The following is a 16,834-nucleotide window of genomic DNA, read 5'->3' on the forward strand; positions in this document are numbered from 1 at the left end:
GAATGATTCAGCAAAAAATGATAAAAAAGTGGTTTTAAACCGGAGTGCTTACAAAAGAGTTTAAATGACCGCACAACAAGATTGACATATTTCAAGCGGGTTATCGCCCACCCCTTAAGCGAATATATAGTTTCTTCAGACACAAAAAGCAATATACGTCAGTCAAGTGCAACTAACTTGAATAATAATTTATTATATTATTATATTATAATAAGTTATAATAATAACTTCAATAATCAAACTAACCTAAAATCGATGGGGGACGATGACGTTGTGTTTTTATCTGGTCCTTGTTCCTGGTCCACTTGCTATTCCATAACTTCCATTTCATCATCAGCTTTAGTAAAATGACCTGATAGCTTGGAATTTTACTGAGTAACTCATGTTTTCAATCCCTAATGGTAATGAATGGAATTTACGACAAAACTCCACTAAATAACAGCGGTAATAAGTGGGGGGCGTGGTGGATCTTTGGTGATCAGCGCTACCGATGGCAAGTCAGTCTACTCCACAGCCAATCACGGGCCCCCTTCTTGCTCGGGGCCCGGGGCTTCAGCCCCGCCTAGCCCTATTGTTAATGTGGCCTTGCATGTCTGTCAGAGCATCTGACGTTGCAAACTGCTTTAAACTATATGTGTTAACTATATCTTATGAGTTGTTTTAAAACCCTTAATATAAGCATGTCTCATGTTTAGGACAAATTGGATTATGCACTTTCCCCCGCAGCAGCTCACTCTGCGTCCTTTGCTATTATTCAGATGCGCTCGTATCAAACTACTTTATGTTGATATAGGTGGTATTGCCTCATACCATATCGCTTAGAAAAAATATTTTGATATATTGTACGAACTCGATATACCGCCCAGCCCTACGTTACAGGTATTTTACCATGCTCAGATCTTATTTTGGACTTGTTTTTGAAGCTGCGGTTGCTTATTTGTTTCGCGAGAGTTGGCAACAGTGATTTTCATTCAGCCCGTCTGCTGTTTTTGTTTCGTGCAGATGTTTTATGTAGCATAATTTCAAAAAGCTGAAGTCAGACCATTCTGTTTTTGCTTTAAATTATTAAGTTATATAAACTAATTTACATTAAGAACTGTTCATGCTACATGTAGCATCTTTGTTTGGATCGTGATTAAAATTCAGTTTTTTCTGCAACTGTTTCATGCTTTCTGATTCATATAAAGGCAGTGTCAGGAAAAAAACGTGATAAACCGTGAAACTGTCAGAATCCTTAAAAAAACCTGTGATACAGATTTTTGATCAAACCGCCCAGCACTAACTGAAAGACTACTACTTTGCATCTGACAGACTGTATGAGCACGTTTCTGAGTTTACATTGTTTTCTCTGTCTTAACATCTCCTGAATTAATGTTCATTGGTGGATTCTGACATAAGCGAGGAACGCGTATGCTTAGCACTTTCACAGGATATGCTACCCTTTTTGCCTGTCCCTGTACTTAACAATGCATTGTGTCCAATCATGTAACTTTTCAAGCAGCTCTTGTACCCCACAACCTGTAAATAACCAATTACCTGTAAACTTGTTCTTCCCAGGGGGCCTAAATCAAAACACTGTAGTCCATGTAATAAGTGCGTGGCAAGCTTTGACCACCACTGTCGATGGTTGAACAATTGTGTGGGCAGCAGAAATTACTGGTGAGTCGTTTTCACTTCCTCTTCTCTGTCTCTCATTGTGTGGGTCCGTTTTTTTTCTGTCCTTTCGTTTCCATGGACAGACGGATCCTGTGTCAAACTTTTCAGAAAGAGATGTAAAATTCAGATAAAGCATTTTATTTTATAGTCTGTCACCATATCCAGTATGCTGATGTGAAACATTTCATGATTTTATGACGTATGTAATGTTTTCTCAAATGGAAGTCATAAAGCAATCATGAGATCAAGTGCTGTTGCTTAGCATCACATACAAACACTCATTTCATTTGTGAGTTTCATTTTCACTGGCAGACCTTTGGGATGCTGACCAATGAATCAGTCATGCGTGTTTTTACCTTCTAATGTAGCAAATTACTTTTCATTAAATGAAAATATTCAGGCAGTGTGAAAAAAGTCCCTATGACATAACTAATGCAGCATTTTTTACAAGTATAAAACAAATATCATAACACAAATTCATCCTTGTAGACCCACACTACTGTTAAAATTTTTCGGGTGAGATTTTTTTATTTAATGAATACTTTTGTTCAGCAAGAATGCATTAAATTGATTAAAAGTGACAGTAAAGACATTTACATTGTTACAAAAATTTCTATTTGAAATAAAAAAATCAGCTTTGCCATCAATTACATTTGAAAATGTAATAAAATAGAAAATAATATTAAATTGAAATTAATATTTCATATAACTTTTTTTTGTATTTCTGACCTCAAACCTTTGAACAGTAGTGTATAAAAATAGCATTTACTAAAAAAAAATCTCTTTGAAGACCTGAAAATCTGAAGGCCAAGTGCAATGTATTTGTTAATTATTTATTTTTCTCTCTCTTTCTATTTGTGACAGGCTTTTTCTCAATAGTGTGGTTTCTGCTGTCCTGGGGATAATAACTTCAATAATCAAACTAACCTAAAATCGATGGGGGACGATGACGTTGTGTTTTTATCTGGTCCTTGTTCCTGGTCCACTTGCTATTCCATAACTTCCATTTCATCATCAGCTTTAGTAAAATGACCTGATAGCTTGGAATTTTACTGAGTAACTCATGTTTTCAATCCCTAATGGTAATGAATGGAATTTACGACAAAACTCCACTAAATAACAGCGGTAATAAGTGGGGGGCGTGGTGGATCTTTGGTGATCAGCGCTACCGATGGCAAGTCAGTCTACTCCACAGCCAATCACGGGCCCCCTTCTTGCTCGGGGCCCGGGGCTTCAGCCCCGCCTAGCCCTATTGTTAATGTGGCCTTGCATGTCTGTCAGAGCATCTGACGTTGCAAACTGCTTTAAACTATATGTGTTAACTATATCTTATGAGTTGTTTTAAAACCCTTAATATAAGCATGTCTCATGTTTAGGACAAATTGGATTATGCACTTTCCCCCGCAGCAGCTCACTCTGCGTCCTTTGCTATTATTCAGATGCGCTCGTATCAAACTACTTTATGTTGATATAGGTGGTATTGCCTCATACCATATCGCTTAGAAAAAATATTTTGATATATTGTACGAACTCGATATACCGCCCAGCCCTACGTTACAGGTATTTTACCATGCTCAGATCTTATTTTGGACTTGTTTTTGAAGCTGCGGTTGCTTATTTGTTTCGCGAGAGTTGGCAACAGTGATTTTCATTCAGCCCGTCTGCTGTTTTTGTTTCGTGCAGATGTTTTATGTAGCATAATTTCAAAAAGCTGAAGTCAGACCATTCTGTTTTTGCTTTAAATTATTAAGTTATATAAACTAATTTACATTAAGAACTGTTCATGCTACATGTAGCATCTTTGTTTGGATCGTGATTAAAATTCAGTTTTTTCTGCAACTGTTTCATGCTTTCTGATTCATATAAAGGCAGTGTCAGGAAAAAAACGTGATAAACCGTGAAACTGTCAGAATCCTTAAAAAAACCTGTGATACAGATTTTTGATCAAACCGCCCAGCACTAACTGAAAGACTACTACTTTGCATCTGACAGACTGTATGAGCACGTTTCTGAGTTTACATTGTTTTCTCTGTCTTAACATCTCCTGAATTAATGTTCATTGGTGGATTCTGACATAAGCGAGGAACGCGTATGCTTAGCACTTTCACAGGATATGCTACCCTTTTTGCCTGTCCCTGTACTTAACAATGCATTGTGTCCAATCATGTAACTTTTCAAGCAGCTCTTGTACCCCACAACCTGTAAATAACCAATTACCTGTAAACTTGTTCTTCCCAGGGGGCCTAAATCAAAACACTGTAGTCCATGTAATAAGTGCGTGGCAAGCTTTGACCACCACTGTCGATGGTTGAACAATTGTGTGGGCAGCAGAAATTACTGGTGAGTCGTTTTCACTTCCTCTTCTCTGTCTCTCATTGTGTGGGTCCGTTTTTTTTCTGTCCTTTCGTTTCCATGGACAGACGGATCCTGTGTCAAACTTTTCAGAAAGAGATGTAAAATTCAGATAAAGCATTTTATTTTATAGTCTGTCACCATATCCAGTATGCTGATGTGAAACATTTCATGATTTTATGACGTATGTAATGTTTTCTCAAATGGAAGTCATAAAGCAATCATGAGATCAAGTGCTGTTGCTTAGCATCACATACAAACACTCATTTCATTTGTGAGTTTCATTTTCACTGGCAGACCTTTGGGATGCTGACCAATGAATCAGTCATGCGTGTTTTTACCTTCTAATGTAGCAAATTACTTTTCATTAAATGAAAATATTCAGGCAGTGTGAAAAAAGTCCCTATGACATAACTAATGCAGCATTTTTTACAAGTATAAAACAAATATCATAACACAAATTTTTTTGGCTATTGCTTCAAATATCCCCGTACAACTTAAGACTGGTTTTGTGGTCCAGGGTCACATATTTAAAAATGTAATTTATTCCAGTGATGGCAAAGAATTTTCAGCAGTCTCACATGAATCTTCAGAAATCATTCTAATATGCTGACAAGTAACAATTATTAATATAATCAATGCTGAAAACAGTTGTGCTGCTTAATATTTTTGTGGATACTGTGATAATTTTTTTTTTCAGGACTGCTGAATAGAAAGGTAAAAAGAACAACATTAATTTGAAATAGATTTTTTTGTAACAATGTAAAAGTCTTTACTGTCAATTAAATTGCTGAATAAAAGTATTAATATCTTTAAAAACAAATCTTACTGTATCCTACTTTTGAACAGTAGTGTATGAGAGAGCATTCCCAGCAATGCACACCTCTGTCTTCAAAATTAACCTAGGATTAAACTCAGCTGCCTTGATTTATAGTGCACTCAAATTCTTAATAAGGAACTGAATGCATTAAAAGTAATTGCAGCAAACTTGGAATTACAATATGCTTATATTTGCATATGTCATTACAAATATACTGTATCTTTGAAGTGGGGTTTCTGCAACTATTTACTGCCTGCACCTTTTGAACAGCAGGTGCAGGTGTATTCCTCTGATTCCTGGAATAATCAGCTCAATATCTGCCCAATGCCAACAGTTGGGTTTGAGTGCAGGCTTTGGTGTAGTCTGCATAAGATAGACTGCAGCTTGATTACCATGACAGTCATTCACCGCCACATGCTGCCTACCTTCAGCTCAGGCAGATTTGTGTAGTTTAGTGCCAGCCTTGACAACAAAACACCATAGGCAAGATCAATTGATTTTCTGAAGCCACACTGACAAGGACAGTCATCGTATGATCAGTCTCTGGTTCTGAGGTTATTTGATGCTTTGTTGCTGTTGTTAATTAAACATTAATTAAACATTCTCCTCTGTGGGTTTGTCGGCTTGCAGTAGCTCATGGCTCAAATAAACAATGAGAAGAAATGAAATAAACAATAAAGAAATATAAACGTAAAATAAAGAAGATAGACATTTAAATTATGTATACTACATTGAGCCCTGTTATGTACACGTGACATCTCACTTTGTGCCACAAGGGGGCATTCCAAGAAAATCCAGAGGCAAAAGAACTTGGTTTCACTTTCCAACCTGTTTTTGAGATCAAACAAGAAATAAACATCCACATATATACTTTATAATAGGCAAGTTTTTGCCTAATGATATGAATAATATGTACAATAAAAAATATGTAGATATGGTTCCTATCCTGAATGACATTATAAATGATGTGATGTGTATGGGCGATATGGCAGTAGACATTTTGTATCAGACACTGTCTCATTCTCTCCTTTAGTGTGGAACAAACTTAGCACATATGAGTATATTGTGCTACAGCGGCATCGGCAAGAGGCCAAAGATTCCAGAAAGCCCCTTCCAGAGCATGAATCTGGGGTTCCCACGATTAATCTAATCAAGGTAAAACAGACAAACAAACATATATTTTCAGCACAGCTAAAGATGGTTATGTGCATTTTTTTGATGGACAATGTCTATACTGTACATTTTTGGTTTGTTCAAAATAACAAAAAGATAATATATTTTTTTCCACTCACATAAACTTGCAAATGTATCAATTAATTAGCTGATTAATGTCACCATTTTGTTGCCAGTCCATTGAAAACAATGCAGGCTCTCAACAGATCTGTATTTCAGCTTGTTATTTTTATGTAATTATATATTAGTAATTGGAGCATACATGAAATGCACAGGTGCAGGAGACACGCTGACGCATGGTTAAATTATTCTATGCTATTAATTCTATAAGAATTTTGTGGAAATGCCCGTTTTTTTTTTTATCTAAATATACTCGTTGACAATTTTGGGGTCAGTAGATTTTTTAAAAATTATTTTATTCTGCAAGGATGCATTAAATTGAGCTGAAGTGACAGTAAAGAGATTTACACTGTTACAAAAAAAAAATCTATTTTGAGTAAATGCTGTTCTTTTAAACTTTCTATTCATCACTGAGTCCTGAAAAAAAATGTATCATGGTTTCCACAAAAACATTAAGCAGCACATCAGTTTTCAACATTGATAATAATAAGAAATGTTTCTTGAGCAGCAAATCAGCGTATTAGGGTGTTTTCTGAATGATCGTGTGACACTGAAGACTGGAGTAATGGTTGCTGAAAATTCAGCTTTGCAATCACAGGAATAAATTACATTTTAAAATGCATTAAAATAGTACAATTATTTTAAACTGTGTTAATAGTTTACAACATTTCTGACTTTACTGTATTTTTAATCAAATAAATGCAGCCTTAGTGAGCATAAGGACATTCTTTCAAAAACATAAAAAAATCTTACTAACCCCAAACTTTTAAAAGGTAGTGTATGTATTTAGATATGGCCATGACTTCACACTTCCAACTTTGTTTTATAGTGATTTAGGTTTTTGAGCCTTTAAAAAAATACATATCTGTTCACAAATCTATCAGATTCCCCTTGAAGGCTTATGTACTGAATATGAATACTCAAAAAACAGAGCAAGTGTCCACATACATAATCATCAGGGTGGCTAGCTCATGGCAACCTAGTTGTTGTAACAACCAGGTTGTTAAAACAACCTAGTGTGAGGATGAAATCATCTGTCCAGTTGCTTCTCGGAGCAATTAACACATTCCCAGGAAAATGTCTCCACCAGGCTACTGCCAAATCCTCCCATGGGCGGTACGTTGAGCTCACACTGAACTATAGGAAATGACCTCACACCATGAGTTCACTTCCTGCCACAGAGCACATGGTTTGTGTTCTGAGGACAATGTGAATCTGCCTTGATGGACCTTTAGCACTGTGCTTTAAAAATAAGGCTGTAAGCAGGCATGACAGTAACATTTTACACTTTGACCGTATAATAATTTTTGACAATCTAATAAATACAATCAATTAAATACTGTCCTTTTGAACTTTCTATTTATAAAAGAAATCTTGAAAAAATGTATCCGTTTAATATTAAGCAGCACAACTGTTTTCAACATTGATAATAAAAATACATACGTGTTTGAACAACAAATCAACACAGAATGATTTCTGAAGTGCCATGTGACACTGAAGACTGGAGTAATTGCTGATGAAAATTCAGCTTTGCCATCACAGAAATAAATGGTTATTTTAAACTATAATAATATTTTAAAGTATAAATAAATGCAGCCTTGGTGAGCATAAGCATATTTTAGACTTTAAGTTTAACCCCAAACTTTTGAACAGAAGTGAACATATTAAAATGAAGTATGTAACATACAATATACTTTCACAATTCTAAACGTATGCTATTTTGCAAAAATCTCTTACCTAGAGAGGCTGGGATTTTAGTTAGTTTTTTCCAGAAGGGCTATGTAAGTTGACCCCAGCCTTAACTCAGTAGTACACCTCATGAGAGCGCTTGAGAGGTGTGCATGTGACTATGCTGTTCTTTAAGAACTGTTTGCTTTGGCTCACTGTGTAGATTGTTGTGTTGGGCAGGGCTGGCATTTCACTAATTTCATGTTACCACATACACAAGCACACAAGTGCCATCAGTACCTCACACCCCTAAGACACAAATTTGCTCACACATACTCTTAGATTCTACACTTCTGTTCACAAAAAAAAAAAAAACATATCCATCCATATGCACATACAGTATATACCTATTGTGGATATATTGGATGATGATGGTTGTGTTGCTAAAATAAATAAGTCCTAGCATATAAAGAACTGAAGATTTGATCACAGTTTATTTATTGAATAAAACAGCTGGTGGCATTATATTCAGCTAGTTTGAGCAAATGTAATATGGGTAAATTATTTTTGTCAGTGATTTTTTTTAAGGTTGTACATCATGGTGTTACTTTGAAGGTCATTCAGTATCTAATGTGGATCATATAATGCTTTGTTTATAATGCAACATACATGTTTCATGTAGGACCACTACTCCTTTTCGAAGCGATTGTAATGTATCTCTGATATGCCTGTTTTCTCTCTCACCATAATTTACTTTCCATCATTGTTTTGCTGCAGCAGCAGGTCAGTTATGGCGGGACTCTCGGCTACACCAACCCTGAGATGGAGGTAGAGGATCCAACCGCCATGAGCTCCCAAGAAGGATCTGCGTGAGTTTTGCCAGCTAGATTAATAAAACGATAGCATACTTAAACATATAACGTGGTCAATGACTCAAGTTATGTTATGTACATTACTGTGCAAAATTTGGGGTACGTTTTTTCTTTTTTTTTTTCCAGCAAGGATGCATTAAAGGGGCCATGAACTGCATTTTTTTATTATTATTTTGTAAAATAAAATTTTGTAAAAAAAACAGATTTTAATAAAAAAAGAAAGAAAAGTAAGCGTAGAGCCCTGGGAAAACAATCACCCATTCACACAAGACTTGGCTTTCTCTCCCCTTAATCCTGCCTACATTAATGTCTACAGTCCAGCCAAATCAACGTTACTCTGCATATTTTGTTCTAATAGTGGCTTAAGGGGCTGACTGATTCCTTTACAGTGATCCAAAAAATACAGATAATCTAATTTATTCTGTTGGGCAATTATGGTATCATGACAACCCTTTGAGAACTCAGCTGGTAGGGAAGAAAGTATACTAATGCTTTTTGTGGGGCAGTTAAAATGTGAGCTACACTCTTAAAAAAAAAAGGTTCTTCAGCGGTTCTTTGGAGTGGTTAAGGTGCTATATAGCACCACTACCATATAAAGAACCTGTTAAGCCCCTGTATGGTTCTTCAGCGGTTCTTTGGAGTCGGTGAGGTGCTATATAGCACCACTACCGTAAAACCTGTAAGCCCTTGTATAGTTTTTTAAAGGTTCTTTAACTCTCTCTTAGTCTCTTAGTTTAGTTGGGGAAAGGGTTAAAACAACATTAAAATACAGTCTATTTCTTGAAGATATAATTTTTTTTTGTCCCCAAGGCCCCCGTAAGGAAATATTCCAGGGCCCCCACATGAGACCAGCATCAGTTTCAGATTAAATGTTTTTTTACTTATTTGATTTTTATATCTGGAGGGACTGGTCCATTAGTTCCTTATACATCAGTATGCATTTTACAATAATCCATATTTTTCTAAGGTTTTTGTTTAATTGAGAAAGCCCGGTGAACCGAGTGTTTGTTTAATTTTTACCTTTTCAGGCTCCTAACTGGAGCAGTTCTGCAGAAGCAGTTACTGAGGCCTGTTTTGCTCATGTGTCATATTACTCAAAATGAAACAGTGAGCATTAACAGTATTTCATAACAGCGATTGCAAAACAGGCTTTCATACTATTTTACATGTCATAGGGGCAGAATTGTTTCCCATGGCATTTCAATTTCCAGGTTATTATTTTACATTAAAGGCCTCGCTCGTAAATTGTCTATTCAGTAACAGACATTAGTTGTCTTCATTAAAAAAAGTAATGAAATTATGAATATGAAGTTCACACACGTTGTATGTGAGATTATAATAGTCTGTACAATAAAAATGACTGCTAGTAAGCTAAGATATAAGCCTGTTATTTCTATTCTGATTACTACTGTATTCTAAACTTCTTGTTAGCTGGAGTGGCTGGGACAGGTTTGATCAATCTGTGTTTCAGGAAGTGTTGATATGATTGCATGTGAACATCAGCCAGCAGTGGCAAAGTGGTACTGTGATGTCAGACTGACAGTCATGCTGGGTGATGAGTGATTCCATAGAATTTCCAAAGTTTTGGAACGGCTTGTCATTGCATTATGTTATGTGGCTCTTGGAACTTTTAGCAATCATACATAGCAAATGATCTTCGAAGACAGTGGATGTATCTTTTTTTGAAGAAATGTTGTCTATGGTATAACATCTGAAGTAAATAAGTGAATGTAAAATTGTTGTTTGGTCATTTGTGCACAAGCTTTGAGTAATGGGCGTCTCTCCGCAGGCGTTATGGCAACGGCCGGGTCAGAGGCTCGTCTGAGCACTTGGGTGAAGAAGAGCTCCTCCCTGCTGTCCTAACAGAGAACAAAGCATCTCCTCACCCTCACAAACACACACAGGTGTGACACATTATCACACACAACACAACCTGCAGACACACAACAAGTTAATATCAAACAAATTTATATTCATTTTAGGGTCTAATTATACAACCAGTGGCCTGTACACTCTACTTAAGTTGCAACATCTGTCTGCCTCATTATGTGGTAAAACAATTTCATTTATTTCCATAGAAAAAAAAGAGGAAAGTGCGCAAACTTGCAGCCGAGGTAAACAGTGACAGGTCCATTGACACCGGCACCACCAAAGGCATGCCAAAGACTTCTGCTGAGCAGGGTAAGACAAACGTACACAATCAACTTGTGTCTATAATATCTCTTTGATTTACACTACTGTTCAAAGTTTGAGGTCGATAAGATGTTTTTTTTTTTTATGTTCTTGAAAGAAGCGTGTTATGCTCGCCAAGGCTGAAACGTCAAAAGAACAACTTTTGTTTGAAATAGTAATGTTTTGTAACAGTGTAAGTCTTTACTGTCACTTACTGACCCCAAACGTTTGAATAGTAGTGAACATCTATTAATTTAGCAGACACTTTTATCTAAAGCAATTTACAAAATGTGGAATACAACAGTGATTCATTCTAGGAGGCTGAAGATCAGAGGAGTACAGGCCAGAATAGAGATGAAAGTAAGAAAGAATAAAAAAGTGCCTGGACGTATATAAATAAAACACCGATAGTATACATTTGTTCATTATGCAATTATTAGTGCATGTGTTTTATGTATTAGTGCAAGTGCCTACAATTTTATGTTTATGTTTACAAACAGATAAAAAGTACAGTGCTGCAACATATTAGCAGCATATCACGTACTGAACATGAGAACTAAGATAGAACGTAGACTAATCCTAACAGTGCGTCACTGGTTTAGGAGATTAGTAAGTTATGGAAGACGTTGCTTATAATATTAAACAGTGTGGTAGATCTGAATCACTGAACAACACCCTGTTTGCTTTAGACGGGAGAATAGCACTAAGAAGAATAAAAAACCTGCTAATAGAGCAGTTGTCTTTACCTGATTTATAACTTTTATTTTAGCTTGTGTTGCATTGTTAGTTGTAATTACAGTGTTTGATTAGTTCTGTGCTCCTAAACTACCTGTGTGCCTTGTTCAAATATTTGATCTAGGAACTATTGAAGCTTATTTCTGCTACATAAAACATAAAACATCCATTAGTAAATCATAATTATGACATTAAAAGTCATAATTCTGACATTAAAAATTATAATGACTAAATTTAAAATATGACAGACATTGAGATTAAAAGTCATATGAGTCATAGTTACGAATATTTGTCATAATTTTAAATGTATCTCATAATTATGACAGTAGAAATTATCAGAGTTATAAAAGTCATAATTATGAGAAGTTTCAACTTTTTATATGACAGTTTGCCATCATTTAGAATTTGTATAATAATTCTGACATAAAGTAGAAGTTAGGAGATAAAAAGGGACAGTAGGAATTATGAGAGTCATAATTATGAGATAAATTTCTGCTTTTTATAATGACAGTTTGTCATAATTTCGACTTTTTATAATATATCATTATGATTTTTATGTCATAATAATAATTTACCAAAGCTTGTTTTTTTCTTAGGTTGCAGAAATGAGATTCCATAAGCTGTTTTTATTCACACAAGTTTAGCTGTTTGAGTTTAGCATGTAGTTTCCCAGTATAATCTTGTAAAAATGTAAAATTGAATCGATTCTGAAATAATTGTAGCAAATGCTTAAAAACAAATCCTTGTGGTGTTTTTCAGTGGTCTTGATATTGGTGAATCAGAGTGTGAGTTACCTTTGTGATTTGTGTCTGCGCTTTACACAAATAGAGTCCTCTGTAGCTGCCTCCACTGTGTCCTCCTCTATTGGTCAACGCTTACCCTTCCCAGCATTCCCCCTGCGGTCCTCCCTCCCCCCTCTTGCACCCGTACAAGCCGCTGGTCCCCCTGCTGAGTATCATTCTGACTCTGCAGAATCTCTGGAGGAGATCCCTGTAGCAATGGCACGGCTTGGCAGCGCAGCCCTGGCTGGCACTACTAATGCTGCTATGTCTGCCAGCAGCTATTCCTCTTCTCTCCAGTGTGCTTTGCCTTCCTCAGCAGCTGGACAAGCTTTACCCTCCCCTCAGCCCAGGACCAAGAGGAAAGCAGCCGTTCGTAAAGCTGCAGAGCAGAGGTTTGAGATGGTATCCCATAATCCGTCTATGTTCGTGAGTCGAGAATGCGGAGAGCCTGCCATGCCCCTAGAGGGCATTATCACAGAGGAAAGTCCCCGTGTGGCCAAACGCAAACAGACAGGCACAAAGAGAAATATGGAGGACACTAAACCCAGCACCAGTGTAAGAACCCTGCTTGCATAATGACTGCTACAGAGACGCATCACCACTAGTCAGGACTCATGGGGCACGTGGTCGGCCTTGTTTCTCAGTTAAAAAGCTTGAGCTGCTTTAGTAAGATGAGATAAAAACTGATGTAGCACTCAGAACCTGATGCAACCTATGCAAAACACCACTGAATGTCAGCAATGAGAATTTGTTGTCTGACCTTTTGCTGGACAAAACATCTAATGCTGGTTGTCGTTGGTCAAAGTTGCATTTAGATATGTTTGACAGCGGGTCAACAGATTCACTTATATATATTTATTCATGAAATTGTTGATTGTGGATTGAAGCCTTGGACTTGAGCCCTCAACTCATTATGAATTTTTTGAGGAATCCACGACACTATATAAATTATAAACTAACTTATTTAGCCTTTCATTAATTCCAGTACCTTTCACTATGACTTTGCTGAAGCATTGCACAAATATGTTTTTTTTTTTAATACTTAATGCAGTGCTGCCCTTCTTATCTATTTATTTATATACATTAAATGCCAAAGTTTTCGTTTTCTGTGATGAATCACACGTCCACTGATTTTCATTTTCAGGTTGTTGTTTTTTTTTGTCCATATCTGTACATTTTTGTATTTAGTTACCTATTTAAAATTATTGTTGTAATTAATTGTTGCATTTCCTTTTTGTTGTTTTTATAAGCTTTTAAATGTCTGGTTGTTTGAATCGGGTCCAGTTTTCTTTGGGTGAACTTGAGTTACAGTATGTACTATCGAGTGCACTTTTAGAGGTATTCTACTCAAGTGCTTTAGTCACTTTCTAAATAAACATCTTTTATTAAGCAGTGCCACATGATGTCGGCCCTTATGAATGAAGTCCACTCCCTTCGTCTCAAATGCTGCTCAGACAACCCAGTTACACAGTTGTTTATCTATGAACCGAAACATTCTTGGTACATGATGTTTTGGGTAGAGGGAGTGGCTGAATGATGGCCTGATGGGGAAGCAATATGAAAATGTTTATTATTATTATTATTATTATTTTTAATAAAATTGTATTCCTACACACTTTTTTTTACACGTTTTTTTTAACACGTTATCAATGTTTTAATATCATCTGTTATTTTCAGGGTTTTTTATGTGTTATATCATCTAAAGAATGAGTGATATATTTTTGTAAATTTCTCTCAAAACCATCTTTAATAAATATTAAACTGCAAAAGACTCCTGCAATGTTAGGATTATTAAAGGGGTGGGCAAAAATTCTAATTTGAAATCTAGCCACTCATTCTTTAATAAATACAGTAAACAGGAAATGACTCTCAGGCTATGTTTGTTTGGAAATTAATACTATTTTACTGCATATAATTTAAATGAAATTTCATTCATTTCAGTGCTGTGTAAAAATATACTTTATAAGTATGATCATGATATGTTATAAATAACAGTTTGTTCAGTCATCAAATGGAAATGGAACAAAATCAAGTGTGTATCCCACAATACATTCCACACAGTGTGCAGGATTTTGTACATTTAGATCATCTGGATTTTCCAGGCATGTGGAAAATGTGCAAATGATGTGCAGTATATATACTGCAGATACATTATGAATAATACAATAGTATGCCATTCTGAACACAGCCAGAGTTATCATTGCCATTCCTGTACCTTTTATCTTTTTAACCTCAATTTCTCCTCCTCAAGAAAAAGAGCATGTGTAGCATTGCATGATTGTTGCGCTGTTTTTGTGTCCTGAATCGATAGTAGACATTTTTCCAAGTACATTTCCTTTAAAGGTTCTACAGTCCGTACTAGTGTACACTTCAATTCATTCAGAATCCAAAGCAAAAATAGTCACGGGTATCTATAGCAACACTTCAGTAATACAAATACATGACAACTTGACAACCCAAATATCCAATATTCACATCTAGTGCAAATACACATGCTCTAAGAAGAATGTAAGTACATTTTTGACTCTGTAATTGTGTAGAACTGTAGTGACAAAGAGCTTTCAGTAGCATAGACCTGCACACAATCATGTCACCCAAACACCTGCTGCAGGTCCTAGTATATTTTAATACTACATATTTATGGGCTTATCAGTTGAGAACACTACTACTGTTCTCTGCCAGGTCAGAAAGTTGACAGAAAGCCTGTTGTCAAGGCCATAATGTAGGCAAAAACAATATTAGGTAATGGTCACACGTGGAGTTGAGGAAAAGTCTTTTTAGACTCCAATGATTAAGATGAAAACTTGCTCAATATGGCTGAATAGAGAGAGACATGTGACAGAATTTGTCAGATGTTTCTTGAGTCACAATATCCACTAAATAAGAGTGTGGTTAACCACTGAAGTTTATTTACCAACAACTGAAGTATGATATCATTGGCAGTTACACTTGTGATTTCCTTGCCTTAAGAATGGGGCTATTGTTTTGGTTTTGAAAATAGCACTGACAAGATGGATCCTGTTCCCTGATCAGCTGTATAAAATCTTTCAGACTCTCCTTCCTCTCCTGCTTTCAAAGATCAGTATCACGTTCTGCTCCTACATCCATTTAATCTCAAACTACTATAAAACTGTGCTGCCTATTCCGCTTTTAAAATCATTCATAGGTATATTAACATTTTCATAGGTATATTCTATAAGCCTTTAAAATGTGTTTAGAAATTTCTTTCGAAAAAAGGCTAGTTGCGATTTCTGTTTGGTCTTGGATATGGTCCTTCTAAAACCCAGGTGGCTGTTTCTGCAGTGCTGTGTACCCAGAGTAACCATGGCATCAGGACACTATAACATGGTAACACTGACAGTCAGAGTTGCTCTGCTGAAGAGAGGCATGCAGCAAAACTTGTGACAGGACTCACAGTGACAGCAGCAGCATTACTGACAGAAAGCTTTTGGCTGGAGCCAGGAGCACACTGCACGCAATTATTCACCACAGATGAAGAGCTCAGTTTTCAGAATTCACCTTGGCTGATGTATAACGTGTTCAAACTATTGTTGGTTGAACAGATTTATAGACCGTTCTGATCATCATAGTCAAACAAAGGCCTTATTGTGACATGCATTATGACTTCTCATAAATTATACTGTGCGCACTGAAGGGAATTTTGCTTTGTCAGTATGGGATAGTGAGATCAAGGGATTTGATATTCAAAGCTCCACCCATGTTAGTTTTTTTTCTCTCCATCCTACAACAAGCAGGCCTATCAAACTTTACCCTCACACATACTGTACACTAGCATAGTAATACATATAAAATGCCAAATGTAAAGTATATTATTGTACAGCTCTATACATAAAGTTAGATATTTAAGTTTATCCTACTTTATTCGCATACATACATACAGTATACTCACATAAAGTGATATATAGCAAAATCTCGGCTGTGTGATTGTTTATATCATGGCAAAATGTAAATTATATTATCACCCAGCAATATTTTTAAGTTTTTCGAGTGTTTCAAGATGGATATAAATTTACCCGCACACATACAGTACTCGCATAAAGTGATATAGCAAATCTCAACTGCTTGATTGTTTATATCGTTGCAGAATGTACACTATATTATTGCCCAGCTCTAATCTGCTAAATGCGACTATAAGGCATGAAGATAGGCTATTATAAACTTTAACATCATGATTCTCTCTAAAGATGCTTTGAAACAATGTGTTTTGTGAAAAGTGCTATACAAACAAAATATTGACAGCCAGCTATGTTATTATCATGATTTTAGTCCTGATTGATTGATTTTAGCACGACAATTAATGGATGTTGTACTGTAGACAAAAGCCCAAAATCAGGCAAATCGGTGTTCGCTTGTGAGTGACCATCTCTATGTTTAAATGATCAAGGACATGATCTGAGAGAACTGATGCGATGCCGATGCGGCAATGCCTGAGAGATATTTAATAAGCTAAATATCTAGACCTG

The 16,834-nt window shown here is 36.1% G+C and overlaps 1 protein-coding gene across 1 annotated transcript in view; it reads left to right on the plus strand.

The window, feature by feature from the left end:
- The window catches only part of LOC107755028 (probable palmitoyltransferase ZDHHC1), a 20,303-nt gene extending 6,811 nt beyond the window's left edge, over positions 1-13,492 (plus strand). Inside the window, exons 4-10 of the mRNA XM_016571667.1 lie at positions 1,558-1,659; positions 2,521-2,558; positions 5,862-5,983; positions 8,567-8,658; positions 10,451-10,565; positions 10,740-10,842; positions 12,397-13,492. Of these exons, the coding sequence (XP_016427153.1) occupies positions 1,558-1,659; positions 2,521-2,558; positions 5,862-5,983; positions 8,567-8,658; positions 10,451-10,565; positions 10,740-10,842; positions 12,397-12,926 (1,102 nt within the window). The 3' untranslated portion in view covers positions 12,927-13,492. The remainder of the gene's footprint in view (positions 1-1,557; positions 1,660-2,520; positions 2,559-5,861; positions 5,984-8,566; positions 8,659-10,450; positions 10,566-10,739; positions 10,843-12,396) is intronic.
- Positions 13,493-16,834: the final 3,342 nt, after the last annotated feature.

Source organism: Sinocyclocheilus rhinocerous, unplaced genomic scaffold, assembly GCF_001515625.1.
Source record: "Sinocyclocheilus rhinocerous isolate Xijiao unplaced genomic scaffold, SAMN03320098_v1.1 scaffold591, whole genome shotgun sequence".
NCBI classification, from domain to species: Eukaryota; Metazoa; Chordata; class Actinopteri; order Cypriniformes; family Cyprinidae; genus Sinocyclocheilus; species Sinocyclocheilus rhinocerous.